General features: G+C 39.8%; 1 protein-coding gene across 1 annotated transcript; it reads right to left on the minus strand.

The window, feature by feature from the left end:
- Window positions 1-781: 781 nt before the first annotated feature.
- On the minus strand, window positions 782-25,128 carry CGRRF1 (cell growth regulator with ring finger domain 1). The gene is made up of 6 exons (XM_016198138.2): window positions 24,918-25,128; window positions 15,222-15,361; window positions 8,189-8,366; window positions 7,888-8,035; window positions 1,794-1,901; window positions 782-1,334 (listed from the first exon to the last, which is right to left on the minus strand). The coding sequence occupies exons 1-6, from the start codon at window positions 25,019-25,021 to the stop codon at window positions 1,014-1,016; spliced, it is 999 nt and encodes a 332-aa protein (XP_016053624.1). The 5' UTR covers window positions 25,022-25,128; the 3' UTR covers window positions 782-1,013.
- Between the last annotated feature and the right edge of the window lie 347 nt (window positions 25,129-25,475).

The following is a 25,475-nucleotide window of genomic DNA, read 5'->3' on the forward strand; positions in this document are numbered from 1 at the left end:
TTGGATGGATATGCTGTGCAGGAGGAAACCAACGGTAAGGCACTGAGTGTCTCACAGATCTTCCCTGGTAGGTCACAGTCTGTTAATCTAATCATATCTGACAGTAAATTTAATTATCCGAGAAATTTTATTATTCTTGTTTTAGATATCTGCTTCCTGTAAATGAGTATCATTTCAATCTATGACACACTGAGAACAGTCAAGAATTGTATCTTGCACTTATAATTTAAGAAGTTATACTTAAAAATTAAGACTTGTGTTTATGTGACTATGATTATAAGGAAAATCAGAAACCAAACAGACGGATATTTATAAAAACCAATATTTCAGGAAAGGACTTAAGGTTAGAAACCCTTTTCAACTCCTCTTGTAAACTGGGGAACACACAATTACTTCAAGAATTCAGCCTGGCCGGCGTGGCTCCGACCTATGATCCAGGAGATGGAAGTCGGATTCCCAGTCAGGGCACATGCCCGAGTTGCGGGCTCATCCCCGGGGGGGCCGCGAGGGGCGTGCAGGAGGCAGCCGATCAATGACTGTCTCATCACTCATGTTTCTCTCTCTCCCTTCCTCTCTCTGAAATCAATAAAGACATATTTATTTTTTTTAAAAAGAAGAATTCTATTTTTTCACAATTGCATTCTAGATTATGGCAAAGGAAAAACATTCAAAAATCTTAAGACTTTTACTTCCTCAAATTTTACATGGATTGCTTTTCAGAATTTTCCTAATTGATATTATATGAAACATTCTAGCTGATAAAAGGCCAAACATCTACATCTTCTCAAGAGCTGAATGCATTTTTATGTATTAACACAGATGGCATTCCAGTATTTACCACATGGGACAGGAAGGAATAATTAGATTTTATCATCCAGGTACCGTACAAATATGAAGTTAAAACAGAATTTTCATTGATGGTCAACCTCTAGATTCCATGTTATGATTAATTCCAAGAACACAAATGTCTGCATCTTCTGTGGAAATTGTACTTTTCAGTTGTAACAACATCCTCAAAGGGTTTTCAGCTTGTCTTTATCTTGCTCCTTTTGACTGCGAAGTGCAAAGGACTCCTGAACGAACTGCCTGCACATGGGGCAGCGCTGGAAATACCTCACGCAGCCGTCGCACAGGCACGTGTGCCTGCAGGGCAGCAGCACCCAGTTCACGGCCCCGTTCTGGCAGACAACACAGTCCTTGCTGTTCTGCTCCGGGGGCTCCACTTCACTCTCAGAGAGCCCGGCCTTTTCCAACAAGCTTCGGTCTGTGCTCACCTCTTCTGGAGAAGAGTTGCTGGAAGGAGTGGAATTACTATTTGCAGACATGAAAAGTTGCTGAAAAATCAAAGGAACAAGTTTAAAGATAATTACAAATGACAATTACTCTTTTTTTATTTATTTAAATATATCTTTATTGATTTCAGAGAGAGAAAAGGAGAGGGAGAGAGAGAGAGATGAAAACATCAATGATGAGAGAGTCACTGATCGGCTCCCCCCTGCATGACCCTACTGGAGATCGAGTCTGAAACCCGGCAAGTGCCCTGACCAGGAATCGATCCTCAATTGTAAGTCCATGATCAACTGCTGAGCCACACCCACTGGGCACAAATCACAATTACTCTTTCAACCTGAGGGTCGTAAGAGCTGCTCCAAATTTATGAGCTAGCAAATCCAATAGCAAATAACAGCTAACTTCTATCCTAACTAACTGAAAACTATTATCCCTTTATAAATGGTCATTCTTTGAAACTGCGAGCAAAAGAGACAAAGATAAGACTACAGGGTACAACTTACCTTAAGATCATGAAATTGACCTTGAGTCGGGAGTAAATATTGACATAATATTCTACAGGATAGTTTATAAGTTTTATCAGGAATATGAATTACTGACACCATGGAAATCTAAAATAAAAATTGAACACTGGTCAGTACTTAACCTCTTTATATTATTTTACAGATATGTGAAAACGTGTCTCAAATAAAAATAAGAAGTTGATAAATTAGAAAACTTACAATAATTTATTCAAATCAGCCACTATAGAGGAACCAGTTACTGACATATTTTTGCCAGTTATTTTAATTATACTCGTTTACAAATTTAATGTGATCCCAACAAAATAGCTGAGTTGACTCTAAAATTCTCATATAGCAAAATAATACATAAGAATAGCTAGGAAAATACTGAAAAGAAAGCTATGGGGAGGGAGGCTAAACCCAGTCAGATATTAAAACATACTACCAAAATTAAAACAGTGTGGTACTAGCACATGAATAGACAGATGTCTGAAACAGAGTAAACAGTCTAGAAACAGATCCAATTATATATACAAATATACTAAAGGTAGCATCTCAAATCACTGGGCAGAGAGACTATCAGGACAACTGAATAGCTACTCAGAAAAACAAAATATTAGATGTAGTCCTCATACCATATACAAGAATAAACTCCAAAAGCATAAGGTGTAGAAAATAAAACTATACAAATACTAGAAGAAAACATATGCGTTCTTTTTTAGTCTCAGTGTAGAGAAAGATTTTCTAACTGTAAATCAATCCCAAAGGCAGATAAATTTGACAAATTTGACTATATAAAAATTAAAAACTTGCATGACAAAAAGCACCATAAGCAAAGTTAAAAGACATATGGCAACTGCAATAAAATATTCACAATGCATATCACAGACTAAGGGTTAAAACCCTAATTTATGAACAGCTTTTAAAAACTGAAGTAACCAAATATCCACAGAAAAATGGGCGAAAGACATGAACAGATAATTCACAAAAGAGACAAACATGGTCCTTAGCCATTTTAAAAGTGTTCAATTTTACTCACAACATGATAAATGCAAATCAAAAATTCACTGATAGACCATTTCTCACTCATCAGATTAACAAAAATTCAAAAGTTTGTCAATACACTCTATGGAGTGATAATCCCTCTCCTATATTGCTGGTGGAAATGTTAAAAAAAAAAAAAAAAGGTTCAGCCCTGGCTGGTGTGGCACAATTGGCTGGGCATCTTCCCATGCACCAAAAAGTTGCCAATTTGATTCCCGGTCAGGGCACACGCCTGTGCTGCGGGCTCAGTCCAGGCAGGGGGTGTGCAGGAGAGAGGCAGCTGATCAATGTGTGCACTCACATCAATGTTTCTCTCTTTCTCTCCCTCTCCCTTCCTCTTTTCTAAAATCAATAATAATAAATAAATAAAAAGCTCAACTCCAAAGGCACAACCCTAATAGAGGGGAATTTGGCAATATGTAATAAATGACGTGCATTTACCCTTCAACCATACAACCCGAACTACATTAAAATCCATACACATAGATTATACAGTGCAAAGTTATTTGCTAGTGCAGAATACTGGAAACTACCTGAATGTCCAACCACAGGAGATTAAATAAATGGTACCTGTACACCCTACATACAATGGAGTGCTACGCAGCTGTAAAACAAAACAAAACAAAACAAAGCAAAACCAGTGTGAGAAAATCTCTATGAACCAGTCTAGCCTGATTTCCAGAAGACACTGTAAAGTGAAAAAAGCAATTACATATATAGTATACATAGTGTGCTGCCTTCAATGTAAGAAAGAAAGGAAAATAAGAAATATAAACACACATATATCATCATTACAATAAGAAACATAGGAAGAATAAACCAGAAAACAATGAACTTGGTTATTTACAGGATTGGGGTGTGTGAGAATGGGGGAGGGTATGCAGAAAACAGTAAAACTTGAATATACCACTTAATATATTGTTTTATGATTTGGGGGAGAACTAATCCAAGTAATTGATGAACACAGTGTTTGACTATAAACCTGCAGTCTTTGGCAGGAAGTACGAAGACAATGGTGTGAGCACAAAAATAATTAAATTCATTAATTAAACCACTGGGAAATAGATAAACAAAAAATAAATGGTAGGTTTCTTGCTTATAGAATACTGAGGACTGACAGGATGGTGGAAGTTGAAAGATAATCATTTTGCAAGCATCATGGTAAAGATAAGATCTGGTAAGAATCACGCATGGAGCCCTGGCCCGTTTGGCTCAGTGGTTAAGCGTCAGCCTGTAGACTGCAGGGTCTCGGGTTCGAGTCCAGTCAAGGGCACATACCTCAGTTGCAAGCTCGATCCACCGCCCCAGTCGGGGCCCGTGTGAAGGCAACCAGTCGATGTGTCTCCCTCACATCAATGTTTCTCTCTCTCTCTTTCTCTCCTTTCCACTCTCTCTGAAAAGCAATGAAGAAAATGTTTTAAATCCTCGGGTGAGGATTAAAAAAAAAAAGACTCAGTCACGGATATTAAATCCAGGGGGAAATGTTGATAAAGGGCAGGATATCGGCCTGGTCTTAAAGTGCCTCCCTATAGACTGCTTATGATCTGTAAAGGAAGGAAAAAAGGGAACAGTGGAGAAAACAGGTAACTACTTGACTGACAGATCAGAACTAACATCACCAATGACAGAAAAAAACCTGAAGGTGATGCCCTGAAAACATGTATTATCACCTGTGCAAGGATACTGGCTGAAAACGCATAATTCCAAAGTAATCATGAAGAAACATCAGAAAAACAAAATAAGAATTGTTCTATTTTTTTACAAAAAGAGGGTGTGTGTATGGCTGTATTCTTCAAAAAATGTTAATATCATAAAAGACAAAAAGAAAAGCTACAAAAATATTCCAGATGAAAGGAGGCTAATGATACATGACAAACACAATATCTAACTCTAGACTAGAATCTGTACTGGAGGGGAAACATGCTATAAAGAATACTATTAGACAAACTAACAAATTGGAATACAGGTAATAGATTGGACAAAACATTATATTAATGTTGACTTATAAAGTTGAGAACTACATTGTCATTATATAAGAAAACATCCCTATTTTTAGGAAATACATACTGAAATATTTAGGAGTAAAAATCATCATACAACTTACTCTCAAATCATTCACTTAAAAAAATATATCTAAAAATAAAAATATATATCTATACACACATACATATCTACATATAAGGTAAATAATGCAAATGTACAGTGTTAACAATTAACAACAGGAGATCTGGGTAAAGGATATATGGGTGCTCTTTGACTTTGTTATTTTTGCAAGTTTTTGAAATTATGGCCAAATAAAAAGTTTGAAATAAATACCCTACTATGGTTATAAATATACAATGTTCTTCACAGCTTTATCAGGATTTGTTAATTTGGCAATGGCTTCAAAGGCTTTTAATACTAAATCAATTTTGTATTAACAATTGGCAGAAGACAAAAATGTTATCACCTCATACTAACATTCTTGTCATTTGATTTAATATTAAAAGGCTCTGAAGCTACTATAATGCTAGTTATAAATATATATGTAGTTGTAGATATACATTTCATATGGAAAAGATGTTAATAAAATACTAAATGAAAGTAGGTCACCAAACAGTGTATACAAGTTGATCCCATTTTTGCTTAAAAATTACATATATAAAGGTCTGGATAGATACAAGTATTCACAGTAGTTATCTTTGGGTGATAGAATAAAAGTGATTATACTTTTTTTTCATTTGGCTTATCAAGATTTCCTAATATTACTTTCTGCCATAAGCATGTACTGTTTGAGTAATACAGAAAACAAACTGATGCAATTATGTAAAAATGAAAAAAATTTAAAATCAAAATCTTGCAGTAACAATCCTTGTTTTCCTTTATCTACTTATAATAAACTAGTTCCTAACTGTACTATATAAGTGTAATTTTTTACTGTTACAATAGGAATGGGAGAGTTTAATTTTTTCTTTTTAGATTTAGAGTCTCTGACTCCCAGATAAATTACTGAAAAAGCACTTAAGAAAAAGAATTATGAAATGCTCAGCTTGTTTTTAAAATTAAGAAGAGAACATTATTATAAAATATACTAACAATTATGCTTTAGTTCTAATGTTAGGCCCAATCTGAGAGATAAGAGATGGAGAAATAAGATTTAACAGGAAAAAAGGGAAGAGCCTGCTGATAAAAGACAGAGAAGAGCCAAAGCAGGGAGACATAGCCAAAGAAACGCAGGGAGACATAGCCAAAGAAAATGACTGTTAATGCTTGAGGGCCAGGGATCAGGCTCCTCTGTGGAAATAAGCAGCCCACAACTACAGCAGGGCCCTGGAGTCTTCATTCCAGTTGGATCCGGGACCCAATAAGCAAATCTTTCCCTTTTTATATTGCCATAGAATTGTACACTGAAAAGTGGTTAAAAAGGTACATTTTATGTTATATATGTTTTAGCATGCATACAACAAATCCTTCTCTGTTTAGATGGAGGAAGGAAAATTAGAAAATATAGACCATCAGAGCCTCAAGTAGATAGAAAGCACCACCCCAGTGAGAGGAAGAGGAACCAAAAGGGAAAGCTGGGAGGGAGGTGACCGAAAGGTGACCCTTTTGGTCAGAACTAAAAGAAGGAGGGGAGCTTAGAAGAGACGGGAAACACAGTGGGGAGAGGAGGGTTACCTTGCCCAGGCAGGCGGGGTATGAAACACCAACCTAACGGGCCTTAGTTCTCTTCAGCTGAAGAGGGGTTGGGGAGAAACCCGAGGTCTTGCATACACTTCCTCATGCACATGCAACTAAGGAGCTCACCGTCGAGCTCTAGGAGACTCCCTGTGTTGCTTGGTATGACTTTTTTTTCACATTGATTAAATCTATTGAGTACCTACTGTGTTTAAGGCACTGTGCTAGATTCTGAAAATAACTGCTGTTGGTATGTCTTTTATTTGGGAAAAAAACTAGCTGACTTCAGCTCAATGGAACTTCAATTTGATAAGATTAAACACCTCAAAACCTAGATTGGCTTAACTGCGTATGAACAGGGTCTATATTTCCCAATATGGGTCTACACCTTCCAGCACCTTCCAAAGCTCAATGCACACTTGTTTAGGGGAGATATTTCTGTTAAGAAAATGGGAGGGGTTTACTGGCACAGAACTACATGGGTTCAGGGTCAAGCCCATCTTTTATTTCCTAAATGACTGGGATTTTTCTCTGGACTCTGTTTCAGTCCTTGTAAGAAGGATATTTGCGTAACACACAAGGTTGCTGGAAGGAATAAGTAAGTTAATGTCAGTGAATGCACTCTGGGCAGTACAAAGTGTCATAAAGATGTTACCGTATCTTTACTAATGAACGTATCTATATCATGCACTTCAGAAAAGTAGTAAATTGTGTATATGGACATTCTTACCATGATACAATTTCACCAAGTTTATTTCATGTATAATCTTCTACCTTACTTAGAGGATTGTCAGGGCCCGGGTCCTCTTAGCTCTCTAAAATGCTTTTATCTTCCTAATAGGGGTAAATTAGCAAACTAAAGAAATAATTAGCATATAATGAGAAAAGTAATTATCACTATAATTGCTGAAAATACAGGGACCAAACATATATAAGATGTAGGTAGAGCAGAAACTATAATGGAAACAAGATGACTGTAAACATGCAAAGAAAAGAGTGGATATTGTCTTAAAACTGAGCATTTTGGATCATTATACTACAATTTATTCAGTGCTAAAAATGTTAAAAATAAACATACTCCCAGCAGACTTTTCTACGTAGCAAATGTGACAGAATGATGAAATTAACTCAAATATAATAAGCTTTTATTTTCTAAATAAAATCATATTCTTGTAAACCATATGGGAAAAAAGTCATGCTCCGAAGGAGCTGTTACATGTATAAAAATCATACAGGTGTACTTCTTGTGTATTCATTTTCTAGGAAAAATGTGCCCAGGCCAAATGTATACCCTCAGAAATTAAAATAATACTTTTTCTATATCACCAAATCATTAAGACCCATTATCCAAGTCACTTAAAAATAATGCTTCCAAAACTTTAAAATTACTTACAATATCATAAATTTCTCGGTCACCCGCATCAGCTAGGGTCAACAGTGCTACCAGTGGGTAGCGAGATCTGGGCACTGTACCAAAGTCTTCAATGTTAGTATCTTTTGGTAACTGGCAATATATTTCTTCTTTGCTGTCCTTTTTAATACTTTTTGAAAATGTAAGGGTAAATTGTCACTATAACCACAAATACAATATATACCAAAGGTGATCAATAGTAACTTAGCAACACTTTATTTTATCCATAAAAAGTCTAATGTCTAAAATTGTCATGTCCTAATAGGTATACGGTAAAGGATACAAATACTGTTCTCGACAGAGATACTCGCTGTACAGAGCGTCTTCCAGTGCTTGGGGAGTGCTTATTCGGAAGCAGTAAACGTGCTTCTGCAGAGCCTCGTATAATTTTTGAACACTGCACCCCCAGTAGCATGTAAGGAGGCTATCTTCAAGGCAATCTGTTGTCAAAGTTATGCCAGCTGTAGAAAACAAACAAGACAAAGAGAAGAAAATTACCTGATGTAATTTCTAATGCAATTATACATAGTGAGTAACAAAAGCTTCATTTTGGATGCTAGCCAGGCTGCTGGCAGTTAAAGGAACTCGTTAAAGGGCATGTGCCCATAAATGAAGGAACTGGTCTCTAAAAGAGGACATATAAAAACCTCAATGTCTACACAACTTTGAAGCACTACCAGTAAACCTTATTATTTATGCATTTATGCTTGGAAATTATCCATTTAATTTTTTTGGTGACCTCAACACTTTTCCCAAAATAAGAGTTTAAAAACTGAAAAACTGAAATATAGTTCACTACCACTCTAATAGCATCTACAATCCTAACTACCGGAAACAGAGCTGTTTCCAAAAGTAGATACACTCAACCTTATAACTACAAGTAGAGCAGAGCTGTCTCTGAAAGTGGATACACACCACCCACAGTCCTGCAAGATAATCACTGAATAGGAAAAATATTGAAAAGAAATTGAGCTTTACTAATATTAATATACACACTGACAACATTAATATACATTTTTGTCACAAAGTTAATGTCCCATGTAATGTGCAACATATCCTGAGGAAAGACTGGAGCTTCCAAAACACGGAGGGTTTAATAGTGATGTCCTCATTCATTTGTTCGCTTTCAGCATAATAAAAGATATTACAATTTGAGTAGAGCTGATTAAGAGGGCACATAAATTATAAGTGGCCAAATTATGTTATATACGATTTACTATGTGCCACCTAGATGATTTTTTCCCTCACTTGTGGCAATTGCAGCAGGAAGTTCAAAGGCAGCAACATCCAGGGTATCACATTGCTGGCAGTATAAGCTGCAACATCCAGGGTGTACTTGCTAAACCAAAAGGAAACGTTTTTGGTCATTGTGAGGCAGGATAGGAAGAAGATAGGAAAACTCCTTGACAAGTGGAATGAAGGAAACTGAGACAAGATAGCTAAACAAGGCCGAGCAATTAACAGCCTGCTAATAAATCACAAGATCTTATCTTCCCTAACCAAAGACACTTGGGAGCAGATGGTTTATACCTCTCCTCCGGAAACAGAGAGGGAGTAGCTTAAATCACCCTGGTCAGGGAGAGAGACAACAGAGACTGCTATTAGTGCCAGCCTAACCCCAGAACAGATGAAGTCAGGGGAATAAGTAACCAAAAAAAACAACAAAAAACAATTAGAGCCAGACAAATCCAAGATAAAAGTAAAGCAGTGAAGCTGACCAGAGAATAATCTCAAACTCCCCTAAATGCTCATTTTGATGCATCAGCATATTAAAGGACACACCTGGAAAGCTGTTGAATATTCTACTGAGACTCTCCCCTTAGATCTCCCCTAAAATTCCCGCCTTTAGAAAACAGATAACCCTTAAGACAAAGGACCCAGTACACTTGCTTGAGAACTCCCGTATCCCCCTTTCCTCAGACATGTGCTTTTATTTTCTTTCTCCTAAGTTCTAAAGGTTTCTGGGAGACTTACAACCAGGGGAGCAGTGGGCAGCGGCAACTCATCCCAGGCTAATCCCTTCAACCTGTCTCCAAGGGCCCTCCTTTTTCCCCTGTGACTTACTTTCCTGAGTCCATGAAGCCCAGCATGGCTCACTTCTGTTACTGTGACTTCCTTTCCTGCATCCACACAGCCTAGTGTGGCTCAACTCTGTTATGTGACTTCCCTTCCTGAGTCTAGGCAGCCCAGGCTAGGCCCATTCCTGTTGTTGTGATCTTGGCCCTTCTATCTTAAGCCTATCCTTTGTTTCGCTGCTCCCAGCTTTAACAAATGTACTCTCAAAATCACCTGGACTCACGTTGTGAAATCTTTCCTACATGAAGTCAAAAACCCACACATTCCACACCATGCCAAGGCAGGCCCACCTGGTTCCGGTCCCTTTCCAGTGACAATTATTCCTGGCTAAACAATTATTCCATGGTCTCTGATTCTGTCTCTCCAAACCTACTGGCAAGTCCGTAAACCATTCAATACCTCCCCCCCATTTTATTTATTTATTATTGACAGTATTACAGGTGTCTCCATTTCCCCCCCACTTCAATATCCTTTTATTGGAGTAGTTTCTGTTGCTTGCTAATAAGAAATCTGATTAATACATTACTTATTTTTAAATGTGATCAAGAGAATGTGTTGGAAGGAGATACATAAACACAACCAGATCATCCACAGGATACCAAATACTGTAGAATGTACAAAGTTTCAGATTCTGAGTATACATAGTAGCAGTAAAATAGAGCAATTTCTAACCACTATTAAGCAAAAATGTTAACTGATAGGAACTTTGCACACATAATTGATACAGGATTTGATTTCACATTTTTATGATTCTAATCATCAAGTATTAATTCAAGAATGTAGAATTTAATTAGCTATATTTTCCAATTAGCTGCAAAATAGCTGAAGAAAAACACTTCATTAATACAAATTTTAAATATATGTATTAAAAATCATGCATACTTTTCTCTATGCCCCTTGAGAACCACACAAAGCAAGGCAAGGAAAAAAAGTTGAAAGTAGATGGGAAAAGGAAAAAAAATGTAAAGCCTACAAAAAAAAGTGGAAAAAGAAAAAGAATCCAGAAAATGATTACTTAATATTACTGTATTACTGGCAAAATGTAAAAAAGATGTATGGATAAGGCTATTCACTATAGAACTAGTTATATCAAAATGCTACATTAGACCTAAAAGTCGAGGATTAAATTAACAAAATATGGAATACTCTCCAATGAAGAAGTACTATGGAGCTCTTAAAAAAAAACTGAGGCAGCCTGGCCAGGCATGGCTCAGCGGTTGAGCATCGACCTAGGATCCAGGAGATCGAGGTTCGATTCCTGGTCAGGGCACATGCCTGGGCTGCAGGCTCGATCCCCAATGACTCTCTCATCATTGATGTTTCTGTCTGTCTCTCCCTCTCTCTGAAATCAATAGAGATATATTTTAAAAATAAATAAATAAAAATTAATTAATTTTTAAAAACTGAGGCATATCAAAATATCTGTGGATAGTACTACTGTGGCATGAGCTTCAGAATATACCATTAAATGAAAAAAGCAAGGTGTAGAAAAGTATACAGGGTGAGGCAAAAAGTAGGTTTACAGTTGTGAGTATGTGAAGCAAGAGTTTGTTCCTGTATTATTATTTATTAATTACTGTATTATTTTTTATATGAACAACTGAAAACTCATTTTTGCCTCACTCTGAATATAGCATACTACTGTTTATCTCACAGGAGAGGATATCCAAATATGTGTTTGTTTACACTAAAAAAAGAACAATGGAAGAATAATCCTTAAAAAAAAAAACTTCAACTTACAGAACATACATAACTACCAGTCTATCTGCTTTGTAAAAATCAGAGTTCCAGCCCAGCCAGGCATGGCTCAGCGGCTGAGCATCGACCCAGGATCCAGGAGATCAAGGTTCGATTCCTGGTCAGGGCACAGGCCTGGGTTTCGGGCTCGATTCCCAGTCAGGGGCATGCAGGAGGCAGCCGATCAATGAGGACTCTCTCATCATTGATGTTCTATCTCTCTCTCTCCCTCTCCCTCCTTCTTTCAGAAATCAATAAAGATAGATTTTAAAAAAGAAGAATCAGGGTTTCAGAGATTCAGAGCTAAATAAAACTTATTTACAGACTTCATACACTTGACTAAAATGGGGGGGTGTCAGGGACTACTCATAACTGGACATTAATCAGATTTTAATACAATGTCCTGATATTAATATTATAAGTAAATGAAAAAGAACTACAAAATCTATAACTCTGCTCTCCACAATCTTTCATAAATTTGTCTGTACACAGACTAAGGAGAATCTACTGATTTATACTAACTGGTAATAGTTCAAATACCCCCAGGCAAAACTACTCTCCCTTCAGTTTTTATTGCTTCTTCTGCAAAGACCCTTATATTCTATTCCCATTCTTACATTTTCTTAGTCTTTTAAAATTCAGTGAGCACACAATGACATCTTAGATCAATAGCATTAACCGAATTGGAATAGAGACATAACCCAGGAGATTCAGAATCCAAATGAAGGGGAGCAGCATGGGTGGGACTCCTCCCAACCGGCCTGCCTGTGACGCCCAAATAAAGTGTAAGAGGCAGTGTAAGAGAATCTTACAAAAAACTGAAAAAAATCAGGGTTTTTTGAGTTGAGTTGAGCCATTAAAAAAAAAGCGAGAAACGATGGGACAGAAAAGCCACAAACCTTCCTGCAGAAGAACTCTGTGAGAAGATTATACACGGGGCCCATGCACGAGGATGATGCAACCAGAACACTGGGAGACGAAAGCTTTGGCTGTAAGGAACAGAGGCCCACGGATTTCTCCAAAATGCCGCCGTGTGCCATTCTGCTTAACCCTTTTGCTTCTGTTCGCGCTTACCAGGGTGAGTCAGTCAAAATACAAGGAAGCTGTTTACGAAAGGGCAGCACAACTCCTGAACCAAACAAATACAACTCAACTAATACGTCCCAAGTAGCGACCTTCAGTTTCATTAAAACCTCTGCACTGAGGACATGGAAGCATCATAAATCCGAATACGGTATCATTACAGAACAACAAAAACCCGCAAAACCTACCCCTAGTAAACAGAACTAAATGACTAAGATTAAAACTGATTGTCTGGTTGATTTTCAAGTCAGTCGGTTCTCTAGATGTTCCCCATCCCTTCCCTATGTGCCAGGCATCTTGGGTACAGTGATTTAAAAAAACAACAACAAAAACCAAAAGAACCCCTGGATTTTTAAATTATCACACCAAATGAAATAACCTTTTAAAATGTCACAATTATTGCTCAGAATATTATTTTGATATCCTGGTTAGAGATACTTAATGACACCCACTGTTCCACAGTTTAAATAAATGAATTTTACTCTGTCAAGTACAATTTCCACCAAAATTCTTCTCCTTATTTCCCCATAGAAGACAGATAATGAATGATATGCATTGGTATTTAAAAATTAAAATACTTCAATAAGCACGCTATAAACCCGCACATTTAAAATTTTTTCATGTACTTCAGTAATGCTAGCATCTAGTGTGTTGGGCATAGCTGAGGCATCTTCCACGTAGTAGATATCTTTTCATTTGCTTCTAACATTTACGGGGCTGGCTCTACTTAAGACTACTTGGGTCTTAAAAGCAGATTGATGGGTTTCCTGATACTTTCTAGCTCACAAGTGTCCAGTTTGTTTGCTCATGTATCAGTTCTTACTTTCTGTGTCTCCAGGCTTGTGGATCTGTGCTGCAGGAAGAAGGACTTTGTACTGGTGGAGTTTTTTACACGCAGTCTTGCTCAAGAGCCAGACGTGATGTTACAGCAGGTTCAAGTGCATGGCCACAAAGGTCAGAGGTCACCCTGCCACCACTATTCTGTACATTTCATTCAGGCAGGTTTCCTAAATAAGTTAGTCTTCTCTGTGGGATCCTGAAATTTGGTTTTCCCAAGTGAAAAGTGTCAGAATGAACTCCTTATCTACCACTAGGGGGATAAAAGGTCCTTAGTCCCCTCAACTCATAGGGGTTATTTTATATTTATATACACACACACACACACGGTATGGTATATACAACTAAGGAAGAAAAATAAGAAATTTCTTACTTTGTCATTGTAAATCAAGATTTACTTAAGGCTGATAATCTCTAGTGATTAAGTACACGAATTTTTGACAAGTGATTCTGGAAGGTGGAGGTAGGAAGATGACGAGACAAGAAAGTTCACAGAAGACAAGGGAGCAGGATGTCAAAAGGGAAGGACTGGTCAGCTCTGTTAGACACTGCAGAGGGAGCACTAACTCAGGCCTGGGAAGCGTCCAGTAAATTTTATGACTGCCAGGGGTCAGAGGTGGGGGGCAGAAGTGCTAATTAGTGACCTTGGAGAAAGCCATTTTAATAGAGGGATACAGGTGAAAATCAGACTACACTGCCCGACGCAGTAAAAAGGAAGCAGGCTAAGAGAAGGCAAATGCAAAGTGCTCTGAAGATGCCTGGCTATGAGGGGAAAAAGAGAAACAGGACAGTAGCTAGAATAAGATGAAAAGTTGAGAAAGTTTGGGGTTGTTTTTAAGATACCAGAAACGTGAGCAAGTGTAAAAGGTGACAGAGTTTCAGCCCAGAAAACTGTGCAGAGCTACAGGACTGTATCTAGAACTGCCTACTCCATATCTCCACTTAACTGTCACAAAAGCATTTAGAAGTCCAGAAGTTCAAAAATGAATTCATTGCCTTTCTTCCGAAACCTGATTCCTCCCGCATTCCTCATCTCGGTCAAGGACCTGTCTATGGAGGACCCAAGCAGAGCACGTGAGTCTTCCTCGACTCTTCTGCCTTACCCGTGCCCTGCACTCCCTTCTCTTTCACTGGTTCCTAGATATGCTTGCAGACAATTTGTTTTCCAAGTACAGAAACAAAAACTACCATCTACCAAAATAATTTTAGACCAAAATACCATAATTTCAGAATAAGAGACAACTGTTCTTCAGAATGTTAGAAACCTTACATTAACTGTGCTCACACCACACCATTCTTATGTTTCCCACTGCACTGAAGACCAATGAAAATGGCACACTGTCCTACAGACTTCTCTTATTAACACCTGTGATACTTTCTGTTTGCTAGTTGATAAGTTCCTTAGGAGCAAGGTTTGTGAATTATTAACCTTTGTATCTGCAGTATTTAGTACAGCTCCTGGAACCAAACAGGTGCTCAATAAATGTTAAGTCTAATGAAGAGAAAGTAAGAGAGAAAGAAAATTAAAGGGTTCAAAAGGGGGCAGAGAAAGAGAGAAGAATCTTTGGAAAATAGCTACCAACTTGAAATCGAAGCTGAAGATGGATTAGCGATCTCTAAGCCAAAAGGATTCTTGACTTGTCTCATTTGCTTTTTGAAAACTCTTGTTTTGAACTGGGTCTCTTCGGAATTTCTCAGAATTACTGGAACATCCCAACCAAACCTGAAGGTAAAAATAAAATAGTACATAATTTTAACAAATGTTGAAACTTTCTGTTACATGTAGACTATGTTATGCTTCATTAATCATTTTAATGTAAATATCAGAAAAAGAGATTAAGTTACTCAATTTACATTATATTAGAGAATTAATCTAGAAGTAAGAGAGATCAGAGGTCCCATAGAATTGCAATATATTGTCAAGCTGGCTGAACCAACATACTCTTGAAAACAGTTCTATTATTAATAACAATGGAGCACACTAATTATAAATTGTACCTAATGTAATAGCAAAAACATGACAGAATTACTAAATTTTTAAATGATATGATAAACAAATACTATTTAATATGCAGACTATTTGATATTATTTATGGGACAATAGAACTTTAAAACACCAAATAGAGCCCTGCATTTATACAGCATATTTTCTCCTTTTAAATTTCATGTAAAAATATGATAATGCATACTGAACCGACTTAGAAGAAAAATGAAAAGGCCTAAATTTAATTCTTTATAAAACTAGAAAGCAGCTAAGTTTACTCAATTTAAATAAAATAACTGAAAATGAATACACATTAGTTTAACCAGGGGACTTTAGGTTAAGCTGGCAGTTAGGTTCATACTTGGATGCACTCTATTCTCTCCAAACACGGAGAAATCAAAGAAGACCGTGCTGAAATGAGTGAAAAAAAACAGTGGTGTGTTTAAAGAAAGGAACAGAAGAGCTCAGCAATGAAAAGGAATAAATTATTGCTACGACCACAGGGATAAATCTCAAATGCTGTGCAAAAGAAGCCTGACACAAAAGAGTGCAAGCTCTGATTCGATAAAGTGAAATTCTAGAGCAGGCAAAAGTAACTGAGTAGAAACAAAAAGCAAAACAACAGTTACTTCTGGGGTGTGGGTATATGGGCTAACTGGGAAAGGGAATGAGGAAACTTTCTCTGGTGATGGCAGTATTCTGCACCTTGATAGAGGCTTGAGTTGGATAGGTGATGTGTTTGATTACACTTAAGACATGTACATTTCATTGCATATAAATATTACTTCAAAAGAAAAAATATATAAACAAAAACCATTATTGAACTCTAGCTATGCAGTGCTTTGGGGTGAAGAATATAAGTTACTTTGAAGTGATCAACAAATAAGATGGACTGATGGATGGACAGAAGGATGGACGGATCAGGACAGATACGTAATAAAGACATTATAGCAAAATGTTGGTTTAGAGCCTAAGTGATGGGCATGTGAATGTTTACCATATTCTTTATTGTATGTATATTTCAAATTTTTAATAATAAAATGTTGGAAAGAAGAGAAATAGCTGGGTTCAGAGACATCTTTACAAACCTGAAAAGGGAAAAAAATATAAAGTGCTGAGTAAGGCTTATGCCATGGTTTGATGGGTGCTGAGTCTGGCAGTAGGCAGTGGAAACTAAGCCTTCACATAGTAAGAGGGCCTTACAGGCTGTCCACTCAAGACAAGGGTCAGAGCCAGTTCACAACTTGAATCCAGGAGCTGGGTTAGGTCAACATCAATATGAGACCGAACTGTCACTGTAAGACTTGGTCCTTTACTAGGTAAAGGGGGTGGTCTATAAATCTGGGGGGAGGCAACTAGAAATGGTTAAAAAGCAAGGATGAGGGCAAAGGGAAGGGGGAAAAGCTTCCACCAAAAGCTAGATTGCAAACTACAATTTCAAAGCACATGGATAGACCTATTGCCAAGAGAAAGCCAATAAAATTAACAAATAGAATAAAATTTCACTCTAGATTAATTTAATTTTATAGAATAGTTAGATGAGACTATTCTGTTTCTGCCTAAAAAAAGGTAAAAAGTGCCCTGGCTGGTGTGGCTCAGTTGGTTGACAGTCGTCCCAAGCACCAAGAGGTTGCTGGTTCCATTCCGGACCGATGTGGCTCAGTTAGTTGGGTGTCATCTAGTGTATTGAAAGGTGGCCAGTTCGATTCCAGTCAGAGCACGTGCCGGGGCTGTGTGCTCAATCGCCCACAGAGGGCGTGCAGGATTGATGTTACGCTCTCACACCGATGCTGCTTCTCTCTCTCTCTTTCCCTCTCCCTTACTCTCTAAAGAATCAATAAAAAATCTTTTTTTAAAATTCCAGAATCAGATAAGGTAAAATTCACAATGTTTAGTGTTCAATAAAAAATTACCAGAGAAGCAGGAAAATATGACCCACAATGAGAAGAGAAACTAATCAATAGAAATATACCCCAGAGCCTGGCCAGGCGTGGCTCAGCGGTTGAGCAACAACCTAGAATCCAGGAGATTGCAGTTCAATTCCCGGTCAGGGCACATGCCCAGGTTGCGGGCTTGGTCCCCAGTAGGGGGTGTGCAGGAGGCAGCCGATCAATGACTCACTCATCATTGATGCTTCTCTCTCTCTCTCTCCTTTTCCCTTCCTCTCTCTGAAATCAATAGATATATTAAAAAAAAGAAAAGAAAAGAAATAGACCCAAGAAATGATACAATACAGATATTAGAATTAGTAGACAAGGGTATCAAAACAATTGTTATAACTAAACTTTTTAAAGAAGATAAGTAAAGATTGAGTATATTATACAGAGATATGGAAGATATAGAAAAGACCCAATCCCACTGCTGAAGATGAAAAATACAATGTTTGAGGTGAAAAATACACTGAATGCGATTAACAGCAAATTAGATATTACAGAGCAAAATATTAGTAAATTTAAAGACCTAGCAACAGAAAGTATCTAATGTGAAACACAGAAGGGAAAAAGGCTGAACAACAAAACAAAACATGAGTGAGCTGAGGGACGGACACCTTCAAGCTGTCTAATATGCATGTAACGGAAATCTGCAGAGAGGGGCAGAGACAGTACAAGAAAACTACAGGCTGATACCACTCCGGAACACAGATGCAAAAATGCTTAGCAAATCAAATCCAACAATGTATGAAAAGATTAATATATCATGACCTAGTGAGGTTGATCTCAGGAATGCAAGGTTGGCTTAGCATAACATTAAAATTTTACACGTAATTCACCATATTAACAGAGTAAAAAACAAACATATGATTATCTCAATACGTGCAGAAAAAGCACTAGGTAAAATCCAATGTCTATTCCTGATAAAAACCATCAGCAAACTAGGGATGTAAAGGAACTTAACCTGATAAAGGGCAGCAATAAAAAATGTACAGTTAACATCATATTTGAAAAACTGCTTTCTTCTTAAAATCAGGAATAAGACACACAATAGCCATGTGTCCTTAAGTAATCACTCAACCTCTGTGTAACTGTTACCCCACCTGTAAAAGTTTATAGCAGGGCCTGGAACCACGTAAGTGCTAACAATGATAATGTTGATGATGTAAGCTGTCTTTTGAGCAGCTGACGCACTGATGGCTCAGGCTGAACTTTCAGCCTCATAAAATCCTAAACCTTTTCACATACCTGACCCAGTGTGAACATGCTCATTCTTATACAAAAATTCACAACTTTCACAGTTTTGACTTGTTGGATGTGGACCAGTATTTCTATCTTTAATGTGTTACTCAAAAGCCAACGTGCAGAAATGCTTTGGAATGAGGTTAAAAATTGGAGACTGGTTAAATAGCAATTCATGATAAATGCTGACAAATAGTTCTGTAAAATATTGATAAGTAGACCCACCATCTTTACATCTGGCCTTTTCCACATTTTTAATCAAAAACTTGAATAAAGACATTGATGTCCTGTGTATCAGATCATGGCTGATACGACATTAGAAATAAAATAGTCAAATAGAGAGTTGACCAATTTTCTTTTAAATCAATTCCATCTTTATCTTTTTTTCCAAAGTCATTTTGCCAACTGTTGATAAACAGAATACCAACTAATTAAATGTTTCTTAACATTCATTATTTTGTCTTTTATATAAACTTAGCCCTCCTTTTTTTCCATAAAAAGAATTTCCCATTCTCTTTCCTGTTACAATGGTACACTTAATCCTCCTGGATGTTTCTATAATTCTGGTTTTTCCCATTTCCAAACTGTTTGTTGCATTTGTTCATAATGCTTCAACTTCCAGAACAGCAATAACCTGTGGACTTCCAATGCTTTCCACATTTTGTCATATGGCCTATACAATATCTAACCCTGAACACACTTCCTAAGCTTCTTGCAGAAGCCAAAGCAAAACTGATCTCCTTTCCTTGTGTTTGAAGTCTCACGGAGTCCCTCATGAATGACGGTTACTTTGAAGGTAAGGTTTCAAACTCAGTAATAAACAATTTTTATCACCCCTTCAGCCTTCAGAAAACACAGAGGCAGTCTGCAGGGTCTCCTCTCCTGTACAATCTCCCAAAAATGGCCTCACTTGGCTAGATATGGATCAGTATATAAAAACCAGTCATGGGGATATCCTTGGTAGGGGAGGAGGGCTGTCTCTGAGGGAACTGCTGTGCTAATGATATGACTTTCAAAAAGTGACTCAATCTCTAAAATTCTGAACCCTTAATTATTTAAAAAAAAAAAAAAGAAGAAGAAAAAGAGTAGCCCTGGTCGGGTAGCTCAGTTGGTTAGAGCACTGTCCCAATACCAAGGTTGCAGGTTTGATCCCTGGTGAGGGCACAAGAATCAACCAACAACTGCATAAATGAGTGGAACAACACATCGATGTTTCTCTCTTTCTCATTCTCTATCTCAAATCAATATACATTTTTTAAAAAATTTAAACAAAGAATAAAAAGAAGGGTTAGAATGAGTGCTCTTTTAAGGCCCTACTAAGGTTTGAAATGCCACTTCTAGAGTTTCGTGTTTTCTTCTGAAATGTTCCCAGAAAATTCTTGCCAGGTGTCATATATTTTGCATCCTAAGCAAATACAAACTAAAGTCATATCCTGTTCCTAAGCAGGAATCTGTACCTCATCACCAGCCTCGTCACACACAAACAACCAAATGCCTTCAACAAGTGAGACGAGAAGTAGTCAAGGCTGGTGTATCAGGCAGGGTTGGCAGAAGATAGACACATCAGTTATTTGAACATAAAGAATTGTTAACCAAGTACTGGAGGACTGAAAAGGCAAGAAGGGGACACTTAGGTATCCTGGCAAGAAGCAGTTATCACTCCTAGGGCTGGGGAAACAAAGGAAAGAGTGGGGATTACAAGTTAGAAACTTAGAGAAGGGATCCCCCAGGAGCTAGGACCCAGACTTTTTGGTAGGAGTTCTGGCCAGCTGGTGTTGATATCTCTGAAAGAGTGCCATAAGGCTCATACTAGGTATGAGAAAAAATTATAAACTAAAATAAAGTGCTGCAATTGGGCCAAGTGTCACTGCCAGGGTGAAGGCCAATGTTACAGAAATGTAGCCAGGGCAAGGAAGCAAACTTAAGGAAGAGACTGTAAGGCTGGAAAAGAACTTGGGGAACTGAATAAGACAGTGAACTAGCAGGAGAGGAATGGTTTGCAAAGTCCCTGCCCCAGTATCTATCATAAAGCAGGGTACAGAAAAGCATGTGTGCACCTGAGAGACAGCAGCCTTTGAGAAAGGATGATTTATAGTATATCTTTGTGGCAGTATTGCAGGAGATAGGGTCCTTCCTCAAGGGGACTCACCTCCCCTTCAGTCAGAAGCTCCCAGTCTATGGACTGGCTTAGACCTGGAAACTGCGTGAAAGGTCAGACTCTCCACTGTTGTGACCCAAGTCAGATTTCTGGCTCCAGACCTGGAGTTTTTCCTTCTATGCAGTTCATGTAGCATTTAGTAAGCCACTGTCTATTTTATTCCCAGGGATACTGTAATCCATTAGGCACTGCCAAAGATCCCTGCAAGCCAAAACACGTTCTGCTTTGTCTACCACTATCCATGGTGGGACATGTGTCCACCTTGACTCCTGTGGTTATGTGCTGCCACCGGACTTTAAGTCAGGAAGTCCACCCTAAGGGCAGCATCTCTCACCATCATAAATAGCCTAGAGGAGGCAGGTGCCAGAGATTTTCAAGGATAGTCTCCTCTCAGTAATGTATGTCTCAGTGCTTCTGCCCGAGGCGAGGTTATTAAAAATCTTCAAGGAAGGGAAGGGTAGTTTTCTCAGACATGGAGAGCAGGCTGCTTCCACGAACAAGGAAGGCTCAGAGTGACTTGGGGTTTCAAGATTCTCAGCTTTGTCCACGTCTATTTAGATGTTCCCATTCCAAGTGTCAGGGTTCCACTTCTTTCCAATCAGTGTCCTAAGTGAGACATCTACAAGGCCGTGTGGTTCTATTACCAGCAAAATTAAAGCTGTGTTCAATTTTTAGCTCTGTGGCTACATGAAATAAAGTGCTTTAGAACCACAGAAACTCTCGGATTCTCTAAGACTTGATCTGAGAGTTCAAATACCTGTGTTTGTCTTTTTTTTTTCTGTAAGTGCTCCAGTGATCTCAGAAGCAACCATTCCACCCATCCCTCAGTCCTTATAGTCATCATTACTGCCATAATAGTCAAGTGTGTTAGCCACTTGGTCCCCCAAGGCACTTGCTTCAGAAATCATTTTATCACAATCGCCCAAAGATAGTGATTTTATTAACTGGGATGCCAATGTATGTCCTGTATTACTAGAATCGTATTTCCCATTGTCAAGGAGCTGAAGAAATGACCAGACCAGTCCCCAAACCCCATCTTTGAGGGTTTCCCCCCAGGATCCCATTCTTAGTAATAACTTGCCGATATCTTTATCAGTCCAGTCAGAAGACCAAAATCACACCAGTTATTTTAACAGAGATAATTTAATGTAAAATGTTAACCGGATGTTAAAGAACTGAAAAGGCAAAAGGAGGACACTGAGTATCAAAGAAGTTGTAACAGTAGGAAGCAACTATGTCTCCTTGGACAAGGAACAGAGGAAAACGAATTACAAGAGCCTAGACATTTGGAGGAAGGACGCCCACAGAGCTGGGACTCAGATCTGAGGAAAGAGTATTGATATCTTTGAAGGGGTGCAATGAGGCTGGTTCTAAGAAAGTGGAAAACTATAAACTGGAAAAACTGGAACCAACTGTTAGTGCTAGAGTATGGCACTACTGCTGTGCTGACACAGACAAGAAAAAGAGTCAAACAGGAGGCAGCAAGTCCTCTTGTCCTCCAGCCGACCACTCTCCCTCCCCTATTGGCAAAGCCTCGTGGGAAGCCAGCTAGCAAAGAAGAAATGGGGTTCAGAGGTTCTGCCTCCAATTCACAAAGCAAAGGATAATAATAACAGTGGTATAAAGCTGAGAGACAAACGCTTAATAACCTGTGGTCAAGGAAAAGCAGGGAGTAGCTGCAGAGTCAGGGTCCCTGATTATTGGAACCTGTTAAAAAATGTATATGGCTTTTTGGTCTTCTTTCTGCACAGTGCATGGCAAATAGCAGGAGTTTAATAAATGTGAGCTACTAGGGTTCCCAGAAACCACCATGTAGTTAAATAGAAATACCCATACTTCTAGTTGCATGATCTTTACTACTGCTATTGGGATTCCAATCATCCGAAGTTCCTGTTCTTTCTCCACTCCCACACATTGCAGCTGGACAAAGAGAACAGTGGAAAGAAGCAATGGGAAAGAAACTCAGAGCTGTACTGAGGTAAGAACCATGAGAGAGAAGACAGATGACCACTAGGGATTATATTATGGGAGGTTAAAAAAAAAAATGACAAGGGTGAAGAGCATAGTGGATTAATGGGTTTACCTTCTTTCTGGGGTACTATAAGAAAGCTGTTTTTGCCAGGTCAGTGTGGCTCAGCAGTTGAGCATTGACGAAGGATCCAGGAGACTGTGGTTTGATACCCCGTCAGGGCACATGCCCGGGCTGTGGGCTCGATCCCCATTGGGGAGCCTGCAGGAGGCAGCTGATCAATGACTCTCTCTCATCATTGATGTTTCTCTCTTTCCCTTTCCCTTCCTCTCTCTGAAATCAATAAAAATATAGTTTAAAAAAGAAAAGAAAGTTTTCATGAGACCTAGATGGTTTTCACTGTTTCTACTCAATGAATCTGTGACCTTGGCTTAGGTTAGCAAATAAATGCTAGTAAAAAATTTATCTACATGGACAAAGCTAACCCAGATGGAGAGAATAGTTGGGTTAGGCTCAAGATGACTGGTTACATACACATCAGGATGAAAATGACTAGCACTGACATGGTCTTTTGGACTCAGCAGTGTTGCGCCTACAATTCCATGAGTTCTACAATTACCTAGGTTTCCACCCTTAGAAAAGCCGTACCTAAATGGAGTATAATTAAATTTTCAAACCAAGTCTTAAACCTGGCTGAGCCAGGATTTGAACTAGGTCTGTCTGATACCAAAGTCTGTCTCTTAATGACTACAAACATGAGGTTCCTAACTACCCTTCACACACAGATGCTGCCATCATTATCAATAGGACCTTCACTCATTTTCCTCTTGCCAATACCACTAAAGACAGATATCAGAAATATCGCATTAGTTGGCCCACTGAAATTAAAATTTAAGGCTATAATGCAATTATCAACTGGTCACCTATTTCCCTTAGGGGAAAGAAAAATTACACTTCTTTAAGAGGGTAACACTAACATTATAGTTATTTTTAAATCCTGGGTCAAGACTGCTTTTCTCAACTGGGCAACCGCTTCCTAATTCCAATTCCAAACTTTCTCGAAGAACAGCACCAATAAAATCTGATGGGCCGAGAATAACAAATAGTGTAAAATGGGTCTTAATCTTCCCCCGCCCCCCCACACACAAGGAATGCCACGCTCTGCTCCTTACAGTGCGGGGAGCGGTGTGAAAGTGTCCGAACTTGGCCTGGTTCCTAAGGAGGGCATATACTGTCAGAAAACGGCAAGGGCTAGCGTCCGTTCTTGAAAGGAATCCCAGACACAGCGATCAGAGGGCCCTGAACGCTCAGTGCACAGCCCGCCCTGCTCCTCAGCGCCCCCTCTCGCCCCGCTCACGCTGCGGTCCCTGAAATGCCTTCTGTTCTCCACCACGCACATTCCACACCACTCATTTTTCAAAACACGCATTCTTCAAAGTCTAGCTCACGTCTCTCTCACCAGCGGACGGACTAGTGAAAGGGTGTCAACCAGCTGCGTCTATCAGGCTCTGTAAGCACGACCCGGCGGAGGTCCGCTAGGAGCCAGGCCGAGGCCAGGCGCTCGGCGCACAAGCTCAACCCTCAGCCTCGTCCGCGGTCCGCTCCGCGCTGTGCCGCAGGCGGCTGGACACTCTGGGCGCACAGTAGGCCCCAACCTGGGGCAGAAGCCTGCTGGACACGCCCTCTGCCCGAGCCCAGGCCCTTACTGGACGCCGTGTTACCCAGAAACAAAGCTGGGTGAAACCCCTCAAGCCGCAGCACCGCCGCCCGCCCGCAGCGCCGGGGGCCGGGCGGCAAGGCGGGGCAGTCACGCAGGTGCGGTGTCCACCTGGTTTACCTCGCGGAGCCAGTAGGAGCCCTCGGCACCGCCTCCCCGACAGCCCCAGGCGCTCCAGCGCCGAGCCCCCGGGCGCCGAGGCCCCCCGCGGCTCGCCGCGACCCCGCTCCCGGGCTGTCCGCCCCTCCTTCCCTTGCCCCTAGCTCTGGGGCACTTACCATCCCAATACCAGGCCGGTGGTCACGATGAAGCAGGTGAAGACCACCGCGATGTAGAAAAGCGGCGAGTATTCGTACAGCGTTACTAGAAACACCGCAGCCATCGGGTCTCCTAAGCGGGACGGGGCTCCTGCGCCCAGCCCCGCTCATCCCGCTCCGCCCGGGTTAAAGCTACTACGGAGCCCCGCAGCGGACAAACTTCGCACATCCGCACTTGCCTGGGGTTCTGGTAAACTGGACGTCGGGTCAGCCTCCCGGGCTGCGGGAGCGGGCGTGCCAATCACGACGTCGCCTGCAGGGCTCGCCCCGCCCCTCCCGCTCCCATCACGAGCGATTGGCTTCGCGGGGGGGCGTGGCCCTGACTCGCCCCGCCCCGACCCAGGGGATTGGTTCCCAGCGAGCGTTTTCTCCGCCCCTCGGCCCCAGCCGTCCCAGCTTTTCTGCGGCAAATTCTAACTAGATCCTGGGGCCAGCTCCGTGTTGTCCGAGACTCAGGGAAGGTTTTCTGATGCCGCTGAGAGAAGCACGGTCCGAAATCGACGTAACGGAGCCTAAATC

Source organism: Miniopterus natalensis, chromosome 1 (assembly GCF_054644295.1).
Source record: "Miniopterus natalensis isolate mMinNat1 chromosome 1, mMinNat1.hap1, whole genome shotgun sequence".
In the NCBI taxonomy this organism is placed as follows: Eukaryota; Metazoa; Chordata; class Mammalia; order Chiroptera; family Miniopteridae; genus Miniopterus; species Miniopterus natalensis.